This window comes from Malaclemys terrapin, chromosome 4 (genome assembly GCF_027887155.1).
Source record: "Malaclemys terrapin pileata isolate rMalTer1 chromosome 4, rMalTer1.hap1, whole genome shotgun sequence".
Lineage (NCBI taxonomy): Eukaryota > Metazoa > Chordata > Testudines > Emydidae > Malaclemys > Malaclemys terrapin.
In genome coordinates this window covers 53,257,222-53,274,113 of record NC_071508.1, presented here as the reverse complement: position 1 = coordinate 53,274,113, position 16,892 = coordinate 53,257,222, and the positions used below count along the sequence as shown (strand labels likewise).

Here is a 16,892-nt window from a genome sequence, read left to right as displayed (position 1 = left end):
TTACTTACGGCCTTTTAAGGTGTAAGGTGAATGGTTTTCATTTGATGATTTACTCCTGCTTCACGCTACAGAGGCACTATACTGGAAGTGTAAATATTGTAGTGACTTATCTTTCTACAAAAGACTTTATTGCAATAAAGCAGGCCAGCTGCCTTTACAATGATGACACCAGAACAGAACCATCAAACCACAGAACTGTCCTCCAAGATGATAAAAATGCATCTTGCTAGGGGAATTGTTCTCTCAGTTTGCCACCGGGGTGGAATTTCACAGGCTAGGCTGGCAGAGCCTGTGGTTGGAAAGGCCGATTCCAAACTCAAGTCTTCCACATTTTGTATGGCAGAGTACTGTAAACAAGGAGCCGGAGAAGGATCTTACGCAGATGGTTAGAACTCTACCTGTGTCCATTTGGGTCTGGAAAAAGTTCTCAGACATCCATATTTCAAATCCCCTCTCTTCCTGGGGCATGTCCTTCTGATGAAAGTAGGTAGCCATGGTTTATATGCCATCCTAGCTGTAGATTTCCCATACTTTTTTTCCCCCTTCTCCTCCAACTGTGATTGGACCAAGCATATTTCTGGCCAATGTCTTTTTAAAAGGCCAATAGCAGGTGCTTCCTGGCCCCAAAGCTGTCAGCCTGTCTATTAGTATTATTATTTTTTATTTGTATTGCCTCATTGTGCTCGGTGCTGAACAAACAGAACAAAAAACCATCCCTGCCCCAAGGAGCTATCAATCTAAGACAAGAGTCAACAGGTGGATACAGACAGACGGGGAGCACAAGAAAACAGTGAGACAATATTGGCCAACATGGTCGACTGTGGTCTCAAAGCACTTGGTATCATGGCAAAGGAGAGTTTTAACTCCAGTGCCCACACTGGCCTTTGTTGTCTTGGTCCAAAACAGAACTGTGCACCTGGGGCCATGGTAGAAGGTCCTGTTAAGACAAGCCAAGTAGTTTTGAGTTTGTGTCCATAGTAAGCCATCACACCTTTCTTAGCCTAATACTGTACTTTCAAGGGATGAGACAAATGTAGCCATTTTGCTTAACTTCTAAATTCCAAACTATACACCCCAGCCATTTGCTCCAATCAGCTCCCTGGGCAGGAGAAGAAAATAGGCTCTGTCAAGAAACGCAAGAGCTACATTAGAGCACTGACTTTGAGATATTTTCTGACATTACCTCACAAGAGTGGGCTAAAATTAGGTCAGAAACTAACACGGTCAATGGTAAAACTCTTCCAGTAAGAATGCTTGTCACTGTTATATGTCCATTGTTCCTGTGGTTGCCTTCACTTGTTCCATGTCCTGTCTATATGAGGAGTGTACCATGAAAACGCATATTACTGTGCACTGATTTTCATGCATTGCAGGCATGCTACCATCTGGCAGTGTGTTCCAATTATACCAGCCTCTTTGCAGGTGCTTCAGGGCACATGGCCCAGCAGATACGTTGTCATATAGGTGTCTTGGCCAGACTGCACTAGATCTTTAGTAATGCTCCTGTTTTTAAGTCTTTCTGCATTGCTGCTTGTGGGCATTTTACATTTTTCTCTGCTTGTCTGACATCTGACAACAGCCAGCTGCTGTTCATCAGGGACTGGGCGTTTCTGTCCCTACTGGGAACAGTAGGCCAGGCAACCAGAAGGTGTGGGGTCAAGAAAGGGAAATTGGGGTGGGGACTGGGTGTGCTGGGACCTACTGACCATGCAATGGAGGTGTAGGAAGGAAGGAGGGAAAGAGGGGAAGGGTGGCTTGTGCAGGGCTCTGACAAACACACACTCAGGAGAACCTGGGAATGCATTCCCTTCCCAATCCAAATCAGACCCCACTGGTACATTTTCACAACTAAAAAGTAGCTTACCAGATCTGAATGGCATTTCTCCTGCTCTCCAGGTTGAACCTGCAGCTGTCTCAGGAAGCACTTCATCGGATTCCTCTTCCCCCTGGCATTCAGAGGCCTTCTCCTCTATTGCTCTCATAATGCAGTCTCCAGTACAGGGAATGTCCATCTCTGCCAGATGCTGGGAAACGCTATCATACTATACACCTTCCTTGATTGCTGTGATCATATGGTACCACAGGCTCTGGCCCTGTCTGTAAGGCAGTGAGCATGCTGATGTCGGTGCTGGCCAGCTGGCAGCCCGGTCGGATGATCCAATGAGGCATTGTAGAGATCAGATCACAAATCAATCACCGGAAGAAGCCTGCCACTGTGGAAGCACTGTGCAGCTAGGGGCCACCCATGTGTGCTGCATTGTTTGTACAAGTAGGTGGGTCCTGCCGAGGCTGACTCCTGGACAGTGGAATGCAGACAAGTGTCCAGACAGGCCACCTCTGCCGAATGGGATTGCACTGGGAGGTCCATTTGCACTCTTTGGGCTAACACAACATTGCCCTCTGCTCACCATGACACTGACAATGACCGAGGCTCGACCTCAAAGCACAGGTGGGTCAGCACAGTCAATAGCATAATAGAAACCCAAGTGTGTGTGTGTAGATGTGGAGCATGTTACGGCCATGCTAGGGAGAAGATGCTATGTTAACCATGACAAGTTTTGACCAAGCCATGATGGGCAGGCAGGTGTAGACAGACGCATGGACAACATGAAAAGGAGATTTAATTTTGCAAATATAAAGTTTGCGCTAGAGAGAAAACCACTGGCCCCTAAAAATGATGCTCCTCTAGATCTTCCATCAAAATGTTCTCCAAAGCACAAGTTCCAGGAGGCGCAGAGCAGGAAGCAATGTTATTTTGGAATGGTTGGTCGTGTACTAGAAATGGTCCCAAACCTGTTAAATGTTTTGAATGGGATTTTATGCTTCTTAAACCATAGCCCTGAGAACCGTCCAGTGACGTCAAGATAAGTGCTGTTCACACAATACTGAGTGAGACACTTGGGTTGAAATCTCAGGCTGCATCTCACTCCCCAGCTTGGCAGATGTGGGCTTGTCTACACTTACCGGGGGATCGACGCACGGCGATCGATGCATCAGTGATCAATTTCGCAGGTCAAGACCTGCTAAATCGACCACAGATTGCTTTCCCGTTGACTCCTATATGCCACCAGATCAAGTAAGGGGAGTCGATGGGAGAGCATCTCCTGTCGACACTGCGTAGTATGGACTTTGTGGTAAATAGATCTAAGCTACATCGACTTGAGTTACGCTATTCACGTAACTTAAATTGTGTAACTTAGATCGACTTTTCCCTGTAGCGTAGACAAGGAGTCTGCAGAGTAACTCTGGCAAGAGCTGGGAGCCTATTTGTTGGGTTTTGTAAATAGTCACCACTGCAGGGTGAGCAGTAGCACAGTTAATGGAGTCCTTGAGAGATTCTGTTCCATTCTGTTGGAGGAGAGTTCTGATGATGGGGGTGGGTGTGGACGTACACAACAGGGTGAAGGATCAGGTGCTGCGCATGCTCCTCCCCAAGCCTTGTCCCCAAATGTCATGCTAGCCCCAGGCTGTCTGAGAATATACCACAAATGTTAGTGGAAGTTAGAAGTTAGGTGGGCTTGGGGTGTATGTCACAGTGGTGCGGCAGTTCCCCGCCCCTGTCAGGAAGGAGTTAAAGAGCTCCTCCAGCACAACCAGCCTCAAGCCAGTGCAGCTGTAAGCCTTGTCCAGCCTAGGTATGGGGCGGGGGGGCTTAAAAAGGAGGATCCCAGCTCAGTTTGGGGCAGCACTCTGAAGGAGCAGGACTGCAGTGCCGCGGTCCCTGACTCCCAGAAGCAGGGGTTGCTGACTGGGGGAACAGCTAGAGAGCCTTGCCCACCCAGGCCCTTGCAGAAAGGAGAAGGGCTGATACTTCTGTTCTTTTTTGCTCTCTTTTTCTTTGACTTCCCAAACTGTTTGTTTGGGCTACTTTAATTCCCCCTACCCCTGGGCAAGGGGGCAGAGGCTATGAACAGCACTGGACTCTGCCACAGGAACAGGTCCCATCCTTTCCCCCAGGGGGTGCTAGGGAGGTACAGCCTACTGCAGGTACCCACCCGCTCCATCCAGGATTTCGATCATTTGCCCTCACAACACCGCCCCTCCCCCGCCCCTTGACTTCATCTATATTGCAGCCATTGACCTGCAGCCAGCTCCACTTTCTTCTAGGGAATCCTAAATCCCTTCCCAGAGACCAGCTCATCTGGTGCTCAAAGGAAAGAGCTTTCAGATTACCAGCTCTCGGGACTTACGTTGCTGATCTCCAGCCAGGATTTCTCCAGGAGGTTTCCATATACGTCACAGAGTTGGAATGCTTGGGATAGGTAGATTTGGCTCTGTTCTTCTTTGCCCAACACCAGGAGGATATAGGCTTTCAGGTGGTAAACCAGAGGGTAACAGATAGGGCTTGTGGAGCATCGAGAGAGAACCTGGTCCAAGTCCTAACAAGAGAACAATTGAGATTCATGTCAGGATGACATCCCAGAGCTTTGAGATCCCTTTGCAGGAATACAGTATGCCTGAGGAGAAGAGCCAGCTAGAAAGAAACAGGAAACCTGCAGAGAGATAGAAAGTAGCAGGGGTGAGATAAAAACCAGGAAGATTCAGACTGTATGAACTCGTCTTGATCATGCACTTAGGCAGCACTCACTAACTTGGCTTTGCAATAGTCTCTTATCCGACCTACAGGACAAATCCTCTTTGGGAATTGTGCACTGTGTGTGGCTGATTTCTCTTCTACCTCCTGTCCAGAGGCCACTCTGAGAGGATCCTAAAGATATGTTTCTTGCAAAGTGAGTGGGATGGGGACAAGGGGACATCTGTCACAGCCTTAATAGCATCTTTTTCTGCATCCTCACAATGTCCGAATAATCTGTCATGGTTCTCTCACCCCACAAATGTGCATCAATTACTGGCCCTGGAAACATATCGTTGAAGGGCTATGATAATGAAATACTGCTGTTTGATCAAGGGTTGCCCCCACTTTCTGAATCCTTCCACTAGCTTCCTGCCTCTTATTGCATCAAATTCAAGTTTCTCTGTCTCCCCTACAAACTCTATAATGTAGAAATAAACCTAGCTGCACAATGCAAAAATGTCAATGCCTTCTCCCCTCCTCCCTTGCACAGCTGGACACATACAAATATAGAACATCACTTTTGACCAGTTTCCATGTTCCATGCCAAAAATAGAAGTGTCTCTGTATGCTTTGGGGGCACTTCATTTTGTCTGGGGATTTCCCCTCCTCTCCATTGTAGTGTATTATGGGGAAAAAAGAGGTTTTGCAATTCTTGCCATCAATTTTGGGATGAATCAACTGGAAAGAAGCAAAATGATGATCAACCTTCCCCTCCACTTGTAATAGCTTTGCATTGGTTATTGCTCATGCGGAGTGTAGTGCAGCACTGAAGGGATTTCAAAACCAACCCACCACCTGAACAGCCATTAAAACAATCCCAGGGGCCCGAACAGGGAACTAGGCAATTCAAGGGAGGAGACCGAGGCTAGCAGAGCTGAGTAGATACACAGGGCTGAAGAGCTGCAGGTGTCAGGACCCTGGTATTGAATCCAAGTCCATTGGGTCCCTAAAAGGGATCCCCAGTGTCCGCACCATGGCAGCATGCTGAACCACTACCCCTGACTGACGGCCTTGGTGCTAAAGACCTACAGCCCCACAACCCCTGATTGGCTGGACTGACAGCATTCTCACTAGGCACCTGGACTATATAAAGACCCCAACAGGAAGAGGAAGCTGTCTGAGCAGTAGGCCATTACTGCCTGGACCACCTTGCTGCCCTGCTGTTTCGCCTGACCTTGCCTTGCTGCTGTACTGTCTCACCTGACTCTGCCTTGCCTGACTGCACCTACCTATCTTGCCAACCCAAACCCTTCGATTGTATCTCCTGGCGACAGACCCCCCCCTGCGAGAACTCTAACCATTGCCCCGGACTGCCTGGAATACCAATTGTCCTCCCAGTTACCAGACCACCCACACACCACTAGACAACGACTCTGGACTCCCCTAGTCTGCCCATCCTGACCTATCATAATGCCCAGTGTCTGAAAGAGAGGCGTGCAGGGAAACGTGATAGATGGCTGCTCCCAGTGGGCCTGATTCAAAGCCCATTGAAAGACTCCCATTGACATCATGGGCTTTGGATCAGGCCCTCCATTTCTAGCAGCCATCAGCAGATATCCAGCCGCCATTTGCAGATGTATTGCATTTTACAGTCTTTCCACATAATGTGGACATCTCCTTCTCCCTCTCACCTTTAGCGTCTTAGTACGAGTCTCCCGGACCAATTCAGGCCTTTCCTCAAGGTGTTTCCGTAGCATAAGGATCTCACACTCCAAGAATCTACAGAATCCACTGGTAGCAAAGAATGAGGCGCTAGTTCTTCTCAGCAACCTTCTGGCCTTTTCAAAAGGCTCCTTGAAGTTGCCCCACTGCTGAAGTCTGGCAAACCTAGATCACCAAGAGAGAGATCCACATAAGATTTGCTGTAGGGGATTGGACTATTGGACCAGCCAGTGGCACCGACCTATATATGGAAAACTCACGCTGCATCTAGCTACCTGCACCGTGCTATACAATGGGCAGAGGAATTCTTCCTAATGCACGCAGCAAAGCATGAGATAGGATTACCACCAACTTAGATTGTACTTTGGGGACAGTGACTGTCTCGTTATTCTGTGTTCGTACAGCGCCGAGCACAGCAGGGTACTGGTTCATGACTAGGATTCCTAGGCACAATGATGTTGATTATAATAATTTAATGCAAAATAAAGATGTTTTCACTAGACCTAAAATTATCCATCCGAGGTATGTGCCATGATGACAAAAACTTTTCAGCCACCCCCCCAGCTAGGGTGGCCTTAAGGCTCATGAATACCCCATTCAGTCCTCTAGTAGAACTGGCCCAGTTCTGCCACCCTTACTCATATTGAGAAGTACCTGATCCGCCAAGTAGTCACACTGATTTCAACAGGACTCATGGACTAAGGAGCTATTCAACGTGAGTACGGACAGCAGAATCCGGCCCAAAGTTTCTGAATTCCGACCCACCATATGGCAAAATAAAGATTAAACCAGTAACACAGCAAAGCAATTTTGAGGAGACTTTGTATATTACCAAATGGCCACGGATGAATACAGCCCCAACATGATGCTGTTCTGAGACATAAGGATGCAGTTTTTTTCATTGCGTTGTATGAATTCCAGGCACTCTTTAAATGACTTAAATGAAAATCCTGTAAAAGAAATTTGCATTAGAGAAGCTGTTTCCCCTTCTGGTGGGGGTGTATTTCCCTATTCTAAAACTACCATAAGTACAAAGATCATCAAGAGGGATCTTGGAATTAGCTGAATCACCTGGCATAAAAAATCCTCAGATCTCAATGAAAGTCTAAAAGAAATGTTGCAAGATTTGAGTTTTAACTGAGCTCCTTGGGGCTGTCACAGGCTCTGTATCAGTGGTCTCTAGTGCAAGGGGAGAAACCCCATACTGGGCAGAAAAAATGAAAGCCTCATCACCCAAGCATGCAGTTCACTTTAAACTGCCCGTGTTTCTGTAACACCGACAGACTCCAATTGTCAGCAGCTGGGATCGAATCTGAGACCTCAGCAGCTTAGTGCATGAGCCTCTACTGAATGAGCTAAAAGCCAACTGCCTGTTAGCTAAGGTTGTAGAGCAGACTCATACTCTCGCTCTAAGCGGTCTCGGTGCCACTAGATGGGACAGAACACCACACTCAGCAGCATAGGAGTGCACATGGGGTGTGCCAGGTGTGCCCAGGCACACCCTAATGCAGGGGTGGGCAAATGGCCCCCCTCTCCCAGCGCGGCAAGCCACAGGGTCTGCGCTCCCGGGCCCCCTCCCCTGGAGCCATGCCGCTGCGCACGCAGCGCTTTGGGGGCCGGGGTTGTGCACTCCCGCAGGGCAGTGTTTGGCTCTGCGGGGAAGCTAGGAGCCTCATCTCATGTTAAGGGGTCTGGGGCCAGGGGGGTTGGATAAGGGGTGGGGGCAGTCAGGGGACAGGGTGGGTTGGATAGGGGGTGGGATCCTGGGGGGTGGCTAGGGGTTGGGGGAGATCTCTGGAGGGGGCAGTCAGGGAGCGGGGGGGGGGGTGGATGGGGCATGGGAGTCCCGGGGTCTGTCAGGGGGCGGATAGGGGTCAGGGCAGTCAGGGGACAGGGAGTAAGGAGGGTCCTGGGGGGCAGTTAGGGTGGGGGGGTCTATGGAGGGGGTTGTCAGGGGACAAGCAGCTGTGGGGGATTGGATGAGTCGGGAGTTCTGGGGGGGGCTGTCAGGAGGCAGGGGTGTGGAGAGGGGTTGGGGGAGGCAGGGAGCACGGTGGTTGCATGGGTCGGGATTTCTGGGGGTCCTGTCTGGGGGCGGGGAGCGGTTGGATAGGCATGGGAGTCCTGGGGGTCTGTCTGGGGGCGGGGGTGTGGCTAAGGGTCGGGGCAGTCAGGGGACAGGTAGGGGGTATGGTCCTGGGGGGCAGTCAGGGGACAAGGAGCAGGGAGGCTTAGATAGGTGGTGAGGTACTGGGGGGCAGTTAGGGGCAGGGGTCCCAGGAGGGGGTAGTCAGGGGACAAGGAAAAGGGGGGGTTGGAGGTTCTGAGGGGGGAAGTCAGGGGGCGGGAAGTAGGAGGGAGTGGATGGGGGCAGGGTGGGGGTGGGGCTAGGACGGGGCTCACTGGGTGCACACCCTAATGAAATGGGCTGTGCATGCCTATGCTCAGGAGGTGTGTGAGTTACATTTGTTCTCCACAATGGATGCAATGCAGGGATGGGCAAAGCAATTCCTATGTTGTGGAGCAGCAGCAGTCCTTCCATAAGGAAGGTTGCCACTTGGGTCCCATTATCCATCCCTCTCTTTCTAAAAGGTGTTTTTGAAAGAGGACCTCCTTAAACTATAGAGCAAAAAGAGAGTTTCAAATTCTTCCAACTTTTTTGCCACTTTTGTAGGGGAAAAAAACAGATAACCACAACCAAAAACCCAAAGAGAATTGGCTTCAGCAGATCACTGCCTTTGAGCACGATTGTGAGAGTAACCTACAATACATTATTAAACATGTTTAACAGATACTCCAAGGAACAGACATTCCTACACTGGCTAGCTTGGTGTTGCATGTAAAAGGATTGCTGGAGCCCTAGACTTTCACTGCAAGGAAAGTCTCTAGCCCTTTCCCATGCAGAAGCGGAGCTCACAGCATAGTCAGATCAGTAGAGAGGCTAGACTTGTCAAAGAAAAAGGTTTCCCACCGCCAATCAAAGGTTCACAAGGGAGTTCTCCCCTCTTGCAGACCTCCGGAAACCCACTGTAAGGTGGTGTGAAGTGACCACCTAATCTCCCAGCCAAGCCCCCTGTTCTCACCCAGTCCCCTCACTTTGTGGGCTTTCTGAAGTCTGTATGAAGGGAGCTGTGGTCCTGGAGACCTTAGGCCAGGTCTACAATTCAATGTTTTACCAGCCTAGTTAAGTCAGTTCGGGGAGTGATTTTTTTTAATGAGATAGCTGTGCCAGCCAAAGCCCTAGCACAGAGCAGCTATACTGGGCGGGGAAAGGGCTTTTGCCAGTACAGTTTATGTCATTCACAAAACTGGTATAAGCTGTACCAGCAAAAGAATTTTTTTGCTGGTATAACAGCATCTCCATTAGCAGGGTTTTGCCAATTCAGCCATACTGATATAGTTATACTTACAAAGGTTTTAAGTGTACACAAGGCTTTAGATGTGCGGAGTGCCAGGGGGCTAAAAGGAGCAGGGTGATTGGGGTAGAGATGAGGGGAATTCCTCCATGCCGGCTGAGTGAAGTCTACAGAACCCCAGTTAGCCTTGTTGGCCAACTTTACAACCTCCCACCTCCCAGTATAAGGCTCCAGATTTGTATGAGAATATCCCAAAAGCATCAACGTTCACACAGATATCAACATCCCTTCATCGGAGCTACAACCAGGGCCGGCTCTGGCTTTTTTGCCGCCCCAGGCAAAAAAGCCGCCGGCCGACCCCCCCTCCCCCCCGCGGGGGGGGGGAGGGCGGCCAGAGCCCCAGCGGGGGCTCCGCTCTCCCCCCGGCGGCCAAAGCGCAGGGAGCAGGGTGGCGAGCCCCAGCCAGGGCTCGCCGCTCTCCCCCCGGCGGCCGGGGGGGAGGGCACCGGGGGGAGGTCCGCGAGTCCGGCCGTGGCCCCGCTCTCCCCGGGGGCCGGAGCGCCGCGCCGCCCCCCTCCAGGTGCCGCCCCAAGCACGAGCTTGGTGGGCTGGTGCCTGGAGCCGGCCCTGGCTACAACCCCTTTTCTGTTAAATCTTTTAGCTCTCTTCTTTAAAAGCATATCAATTGCAGTTTAACCACAAACGAGATGCCAGAATGGCGCCACCGTTTTCTGGCAGTGTTGACATGGCAACCGTCCCTGTCCAGGAGTGTCTTTGCAAAGCACGCCTTTATCTGTTGTCCTCATTACCCAGTACTTACCAGCGTAAAGCAAGAGTTCTAAACAGTAAGAAAAGAAACAAGCCATCCCAATGATTGTCTCCTCCACAACAGCCAACTGCTCCAGCCAGCTCAGTACTTGCACACAATCTTGGTACCTAGACATCATGGAGAATTATTGCACGACTCATTTTATTCTGAGGTGTTTCTCCCCTATCCCTTTATTTCCTTTCCTCTTTCCATGTCTCATTCTCTATCCTCCCATCCATCATTCCACTCATATATCTATCCTATTTTTCTCTCCAAGGATCTTTGGTCAACGAGTTTATGGAGAAGGGCTTCAAGGATGCCTGACAAGACACTGAGTGGATAGAGACGTTCCACTGTGGTCCTTCCCAGGTGCGCAAAGTATCCCTATGTGCATATAAGTGTCTGCAAGGTCCACTGTGGATAGCTAATTGCCTTTCCAGCTGGTCATTGACAAGGAAAAGCACCAGGAGCAGTGCATATAGAAGCCAGGTGGCCAACATACTACTACAGACAAACATGCCCCAGCAGAAGGAACAGTTGTGAGAACAAGTGTGTTCAGGAAGCCACTGTGGCTCAGAGAGAGTTCTTATAGATTGATGTCTAATAAGAGACAGACCAGTCTTTTAATCTGCCAGGGGTGGGAGGAAATAAGGCTGCCACATGACTCCAGTTGACACTTCTGAGTCATGTGACAGAGGTACCTGCATCCCAAGTATGGGGATCCAAACTGCCTCCTCATGAGGAAGAAATTCACTTCAGAAGAAAAGTACCAGCCAACCAAAGCAAAAAGCCAAACTTAGCCTGTCCATACTTCCTCACTTCCTGGCTCTATAGACCAGGGAGGTCCTTGGTCGCCCTCATAATGTGCCTCCCACCTCTTTCTGTCAAGGGCACATTGTTATCATCGATAGTAATTCACATTAAGAGCTGTTAGGTATGGCTCAGTATTATCCCTCCATCTCCTCCTTGGTCAGCCATGAGGTCAGACACCATAAATAGGGCCCTGTGTAAATCACATTTTTGTGGAGGACATGGAAATCGAGAAAATGCCCCCAAACTGTGATCTTTTACATATTTTTCCTTACAATTGACTAAATGTACTTATCAAATTCATTCCTTGCAAACTGTCGGGAATTTTCTTTAAAAAAAAAAAATTTGATTTATACAGGGCCTTAAACATGATGTCCTTCCTAGAGACACTTCCTAGAGACACTGGTCTGTCTTCTGTCATTGTAACCACATGCCTTGCCCACTGAAGTCATTGGGATTTCTTTATATTTACTATACTTGTGTCTCCATCGACCTCCCACAGTTCCCTGTTAGATTTCTTCTCCATACACCATTCTCCTTAGCCCATCCATATGGGAACATAAATTTGCATCATACCTGGTGCTCAGAAAGAGAGCTTTGAAGAGCATGCAGAGAACCAGATAGTCCAGCTTCGGTTTCTTCAGACGCACACACATTTCATGGGCTCGATAGCCTGTGGAGAAAACAAATGTATTAAGTGTCTCTCCCTTAATACTGACACCTTCTCTTCACAGTATACGATGAAAGCAGACTTACCTAATTGAATAGATAAGGGCAGGTTACCCAAGCAGAGCTTCATAGAGGCCAATGACTGTGCTAATTTAACTGTTGTTAATAGCCCTCCTCCGATAACCCGGAGGTGAGAGCTACGCTGGATGGCCATCAGCTCATATTTCATCCATTTATCTTCGTTACCCATCATCTGGCAGCAGAGTGAGAATTCCGAATAGGATGAAATGATCTAAAATGTTCAAAACAAGAAAAAACAAGAGCCTGAAACTGTTGACTGGATCGTTATCTGGTATAGGCTCAAAAGGGACACATGGATGAACCAGAAACCCCCACATTTCTTTGTTCCTTTTTCTCTTACAACACTGACCATTAAAAAAAATTAGGATTATTCATATTAACGTTTATTATGCTCACGTCTAAAGGCTCCAGTCAGGATTCCCCCCCTGTGCTAGGTGTTGTACAGACACAGAATATAAACTAGTGTACATGAAATTAGCAATAGCTTAAAAATCAGAACCAACCTAAACTGTTACAATAAAAAAAATGAAACTGAACCTCAGATCAACTCTTTTGGGAGGCTTAAAAAGCTCAGTGAACTTTGTTTGTCATTTCACACATCTCTGCCTCCCTAGTTCTTACCAGAGGCAGAAGTGCTGCACCATGACAAGGAAGACCATGGGCATGTTTTACCAGCCAAGACAGAAAGAAGCAAGGCATGCTGGAAATCTGACAAGAAAGCTGGTTTTCCATGAGATTTCCAGCCCCAGAGGCTTAGACAGTGTGAATGAGGTTCAGAAAAACATCAGAACATTGGGATGATTATCCAAAGCCAGCTTTTACAGGTCAACCCATTGTTTGTTGAAATCGGACATCTGCTCCATAACAGTCAGGACTCTTCAATCCCCTTTGGGCAGGGTGTGTCCTGTCACCACAGTTACTTCCTCTTCTTTGGGGGCAGGAGGAGAGGGTTCCCAGTGGCGAAGGTGGACCCACCTGGCTCTCATCCTCTGATTCCTCTGCTGAGTTCACCTTCATGAGTGCTGCCAGGTGACAGAACTTCTTGCTGTTTGTAGCAGTGTCCAGGCTGAAAAGTTGCCACAATAAGGAAAGGCAGTGGCCCTGCTGGTACAGGAAAGCTAATTTCTTCTCCCTGTCACACAAGAGACACATCTTTAGCCAGAGCAGATCCCAGCAGCACAAAGATCTCATTATTACTACTAATTAAACAGAGAGCAGCGGTGGGACGAGGAGGAGGAGGAGGCGGGATCCTGAACTGGACATTTCTTCCTCCTCCTAGGAGAGGAGGCATGGAGGATTCCAGGGGCAGGAAAGGGGAAAGGAAGAAGTAGCAATCGGATGATGGGGTACCAGTTGGGGGAGGGTCAGTCAACGGAGGGGTGGCATTGTGGGGGAGGTGGATGTAGCAGCAGGGAGGTTGAGTGTACCTGTGGGCATTGGGAAGGACGGGAGACATCTGCTCCCCTACTTTGGCTGGCTGCAGAAGGGAGCAGCACAGAAGAACCTGAGGCTGCTTTATGCAGCAATGCTGAGAACCCTCCCCCTTCCCTGGCCACTACAGATCAGCTTTTAGGCTCCAGCCAGGGGGATTAGCAATTGTAGCCCTGTGCCAGCAGGGGTTGCTCTGTCAGCAGAGGGGAGCAGGAGGGGCTTGACCAGGGCATGAGGGAGCACCATTGGCTGGGTCAGACGCTTCTCCCCCACTATCCCGCAAGCATGGGGGGGCACAGTTATGGGGAGCATCACAGGGGATAGCTGTGAGGGGGATATGGGGAAAGCCATGCTGTCAACTCTCATGATAGATGGCATTTTTCCTAAAGCCCCAGCTCCTGGAGTCATGGGATCACAGGAGAACCTTGGCTGCCATTTATTATTTCAAAAGAACAAGGTTCATGTTGTGAAGAAAAGCTTGAGAGACTGGTGATCTTCGGGGAAGGAAAGAGAAGCCGGAAGGGCTGGGAGAGAGGAAAGAGACTGGGGTGGGAGGCTGTTTGGGGCAGAGAGAACAAGAGGGCTATTGGGGAGTCTGGACGGATTTCACATGGAGAGAAGCCTGGAGCGGGAAGGAGGGTGAAAACTCAGCTCACCATCTGGAGATTGCTGCAGGGTAGGCTGGGAGCCTGCCACTGGGGACACTGTAGGGGGAGGCCAAAGTAGATGTTGGTGTTTTATTGAGGGGTATCGGATGAAAGGCAGTTGTGCTAGGACATTTTGGTGATCCAGGAAGGAGGGTTGCTTCGTGGCAGAGAATTACTCTGTCCATCTCCCCCACCAGTGGCTGTAAGAGGTGAATGTAATGGGGGGAAAGGGGGAGTTGTGGCAGCAGGAAGGGGGTTCCAGCAGAGATGGGGAAGAAGGTGAGCAGAGGAGGAGGGTGGCAGCAGCAGGGGAATATGATGAGGTACATTGGGGATTCCTGGGGGAGAGGTGAGACAGCCTGACTCCCCCCTGGTGCCTCAACCCAAACTCCGTCATCCCACCCCTCAGGGCCTCACCTACCCCTCCTGGAATCCAGCCTTTTCCTGCTCACTTTTTTCCCCACTCCTGAGATCCCCCTGCTGGACTGTCCATCACTTCTACCTATCCTCACTACTTCACCTTCACCCCCAAGCTCCCCATCTTCAGGCTCCCCTTCTCCCCTCCTACCTTAACCCTTCACCTCTGCACTTCCTCCTTTCCACTGCCTTAACCCTCACCGCCTGGTACCCCGGGCTGCCTCACTGACCTCTTCCACCAACCCCTCCCCTGCTGTTCCACCACTGCCTCCCTCCACCGGGGCTCCCTCATCTCCCCCAGCTTCCCCCTCCACAGCACCTCCCCCATTATGCACCCCACTCTGATATCTCCCCTTCCTGGGTATCTCCAGCCCCTCATGCTGATACCCCCACCGCCTCATCTCTCTCTCTCTGCTTGAATCCCCAACAACACTATCCTGCACAGCCCAAAGGGTATCTCCATAACACCAGATGCTTTTCCTTGCTCCCTCTGCCCCCGTTGGCCCCAAAGCCCATGGCTCCCAAAAGAGCTTCTCCTAATCTCAGGTGCCCCTTCACCTAGGACATCCCCGAACCACTAAGATGATGACTTCTTGCTCCACAACCTAAAAGAATGCTCGTAAACACATTACGCAGCCATGCAGTAGCATACATTCTGTTAAAGCATTGGCACTGTTCAAGTAGATTATTTATAGTGCAAATAAAAACCTTAAAACTTGTTTACATATGTTGCACCCATTTTTATCACAAACGGGTAAATTGAAGCACTGTTCCCAGACTGAAATATGACCATTCCCATGACAAGGCTGGTTAGCAAGGACAGGCCAACATTTGGAAATAATGCCTTCAGCAGTAGCAGGGAGTATAAAAATATTCTCAAAAGCATATGCATTTCTTTGCAATTGATTCCTGTTTTCCAAAATAAATGCCTTGCTTTAAAGTACTGTACCATTGGGAATGCACATATCTGTAATTCCCTCTTCCCTACAGTGTGTAAACACCATTTTTTAAAACCCCCACTCTTCACATGCTTAATTTGAAGCATGCAAGTTACATGCTTCATATTAAGCATGTGCTTAAGTGTTTGCAGGATCGAGGTCTAAATGACAACCAGAGACTAAAGTAAAATCCACCCAACTTGGTTTTACTCCAGTTCTACTTCCTACCCTTTACTGCGACTATACAAGAATTGCTGCTTCTTCTGGTGAGACGTGTGCTTTGACTCTTCCATCAGCGTCTTAAAAAAGACTCCAATCAAGGTAAATGGGAATCTTCTGTTTAATAAAATCAAAGCCTTCCTGATGAATTTCTTTGCCAAATTCATTTGGCCCATGTTATAACAGACCTGCAGAGGGGAAGCGAGAGTGAGACAAAGACCGTTTGTTATCAGTCAACTGCATGTTCCGAAATGGTGGGGCTCTCAGCTGCCATTTTCTAGCATGACATCAATGCTGGAGCCAAGGGCGGAGGTGGGGAGTAGAGAGTGGGTTGGGTTAAACCTCATTGAAACTGTTGTGTCCTCCACTCCTCATTTAAGATAGCTGTGAGAGACAACTCAGTGGCCCCACCTAAGGCAAAGGGGGCATGCGAGCCCATCCAGTAGTTTGGACTTTTAGTTTCGGATGAGGTTGTACGGACATAGGAGGGAGACACAGGAAACCTGCAATCATCTTCCATAGATGGCCCCAACCAGATACATAAAGAGGTTCCTCAATGTCTTGCTGTCTCCTTACCTCACCCTTCAGTCTGTAGAAGGTAGCTTCCTCAAACTGGTTAATTACAGTTGCTCTGAAGTCCACCGATTTGATCAGATTCTCTGCTGTATTCAAATTGCAAAAGGCCTTAAGCAAAACAAACCACAGAGAAGGGTAGGTGACCATCTGTGCCGCACACTTTCTCCAACCCCACCACCAGCTGAAGAGAAACGGCTGGATTCTCTGGTCTGCTACGGCCACTGCAAGCAGCAGGAGATGGCCAGTGGAGAATCCCCTCTGCACAGGTGGAGGCAGCAATGTGTCTCCTGCCCCCCTCCTCCCACACCCTGTGGCAGAGGAAGGAGGGAGTGTTCTGAGGGCAAGGTGTGAGCAGAATGGGGTCATAGCAAAGCTTTATGCCTGATCTTCCACTGCTGGAAGCCTAAGCTAGGGTTGCCCTCATGCAGCTATCGCACGCCAGGGCAACATGGCACTGAATCACGGAGCTGCGGCTGTGCATCCCGTCTCTTCGCCACCCTAGCTGTGCTCACACAGGGGTGAATCAAGCCACAAAGCAAAGGGAGCTCTCTTCACTCTGTCTAGGACAGCAACATTGCTTTCTTTCCCCTTGGAGTAACCCAGGAGCTGCCTGCAGAGCTGGGACATAATGCCCATGGGTTTCTTTGGCTGAATGTATGGAGGAAATGTAGTACTGAAGGACTGATGGCACTGAGTCCCAGT

At 49.5% G+C, this 16,892-nt stretch overlaps 1 protein-coding gene across 1 annotated transcript in view; it reads right to left on the bottom strand.

Moving 5' to 3' along the window:
- LOC128836134 (adenylate cyclase type 10-like) overlaps positions 1 to 16,892 on the bottom strand; it is a 72,234-nt gene that overhangs the window by 604 nt on the left and 54,738 nt on the right. Inside the window, exons 25-33 of the mRNA XM_054026151.1 lie at positions 16,191 to 16,298; positions 15,624 to 15,802; positions 12,938 to 13,094; positions 11,969 to 12,173; positions 11,789 to 11,885; positions 10,415 to 10,530; positions 7,071 to 7,188; positions 6,208 to 6,403; positions 4,191 to 4,379 (exon numbers count right to left, since the gene is read on the bottom strand). Coding sequence (XP_053882126.1) covers positions 4,191 to 4,379; positions 6,208 to 6,403; positions 7,071 to 7,188; positions 10,415 to 10,530; positions 11,789 to 11,885; positions 11,969 to 12,173; positions 12,938 to 13,094; positions 15,624 to 15,802; positions 16,191 to 16,298 — 1,365 coding nt within the window. The remainder of the gene's footprint in view (positions 1 to 4,190; positions 4,380 to 6,207; positions 6,404 to 7,070; positions 7,189 to 10,414; positions 10,531 to 11,788; positions 11,886 to 11,968; positions 12,174 to 12,937; positions 13,095 to 15,623; positions 15,803 to 16,190; positions 16,299 to 16,892) is intronic.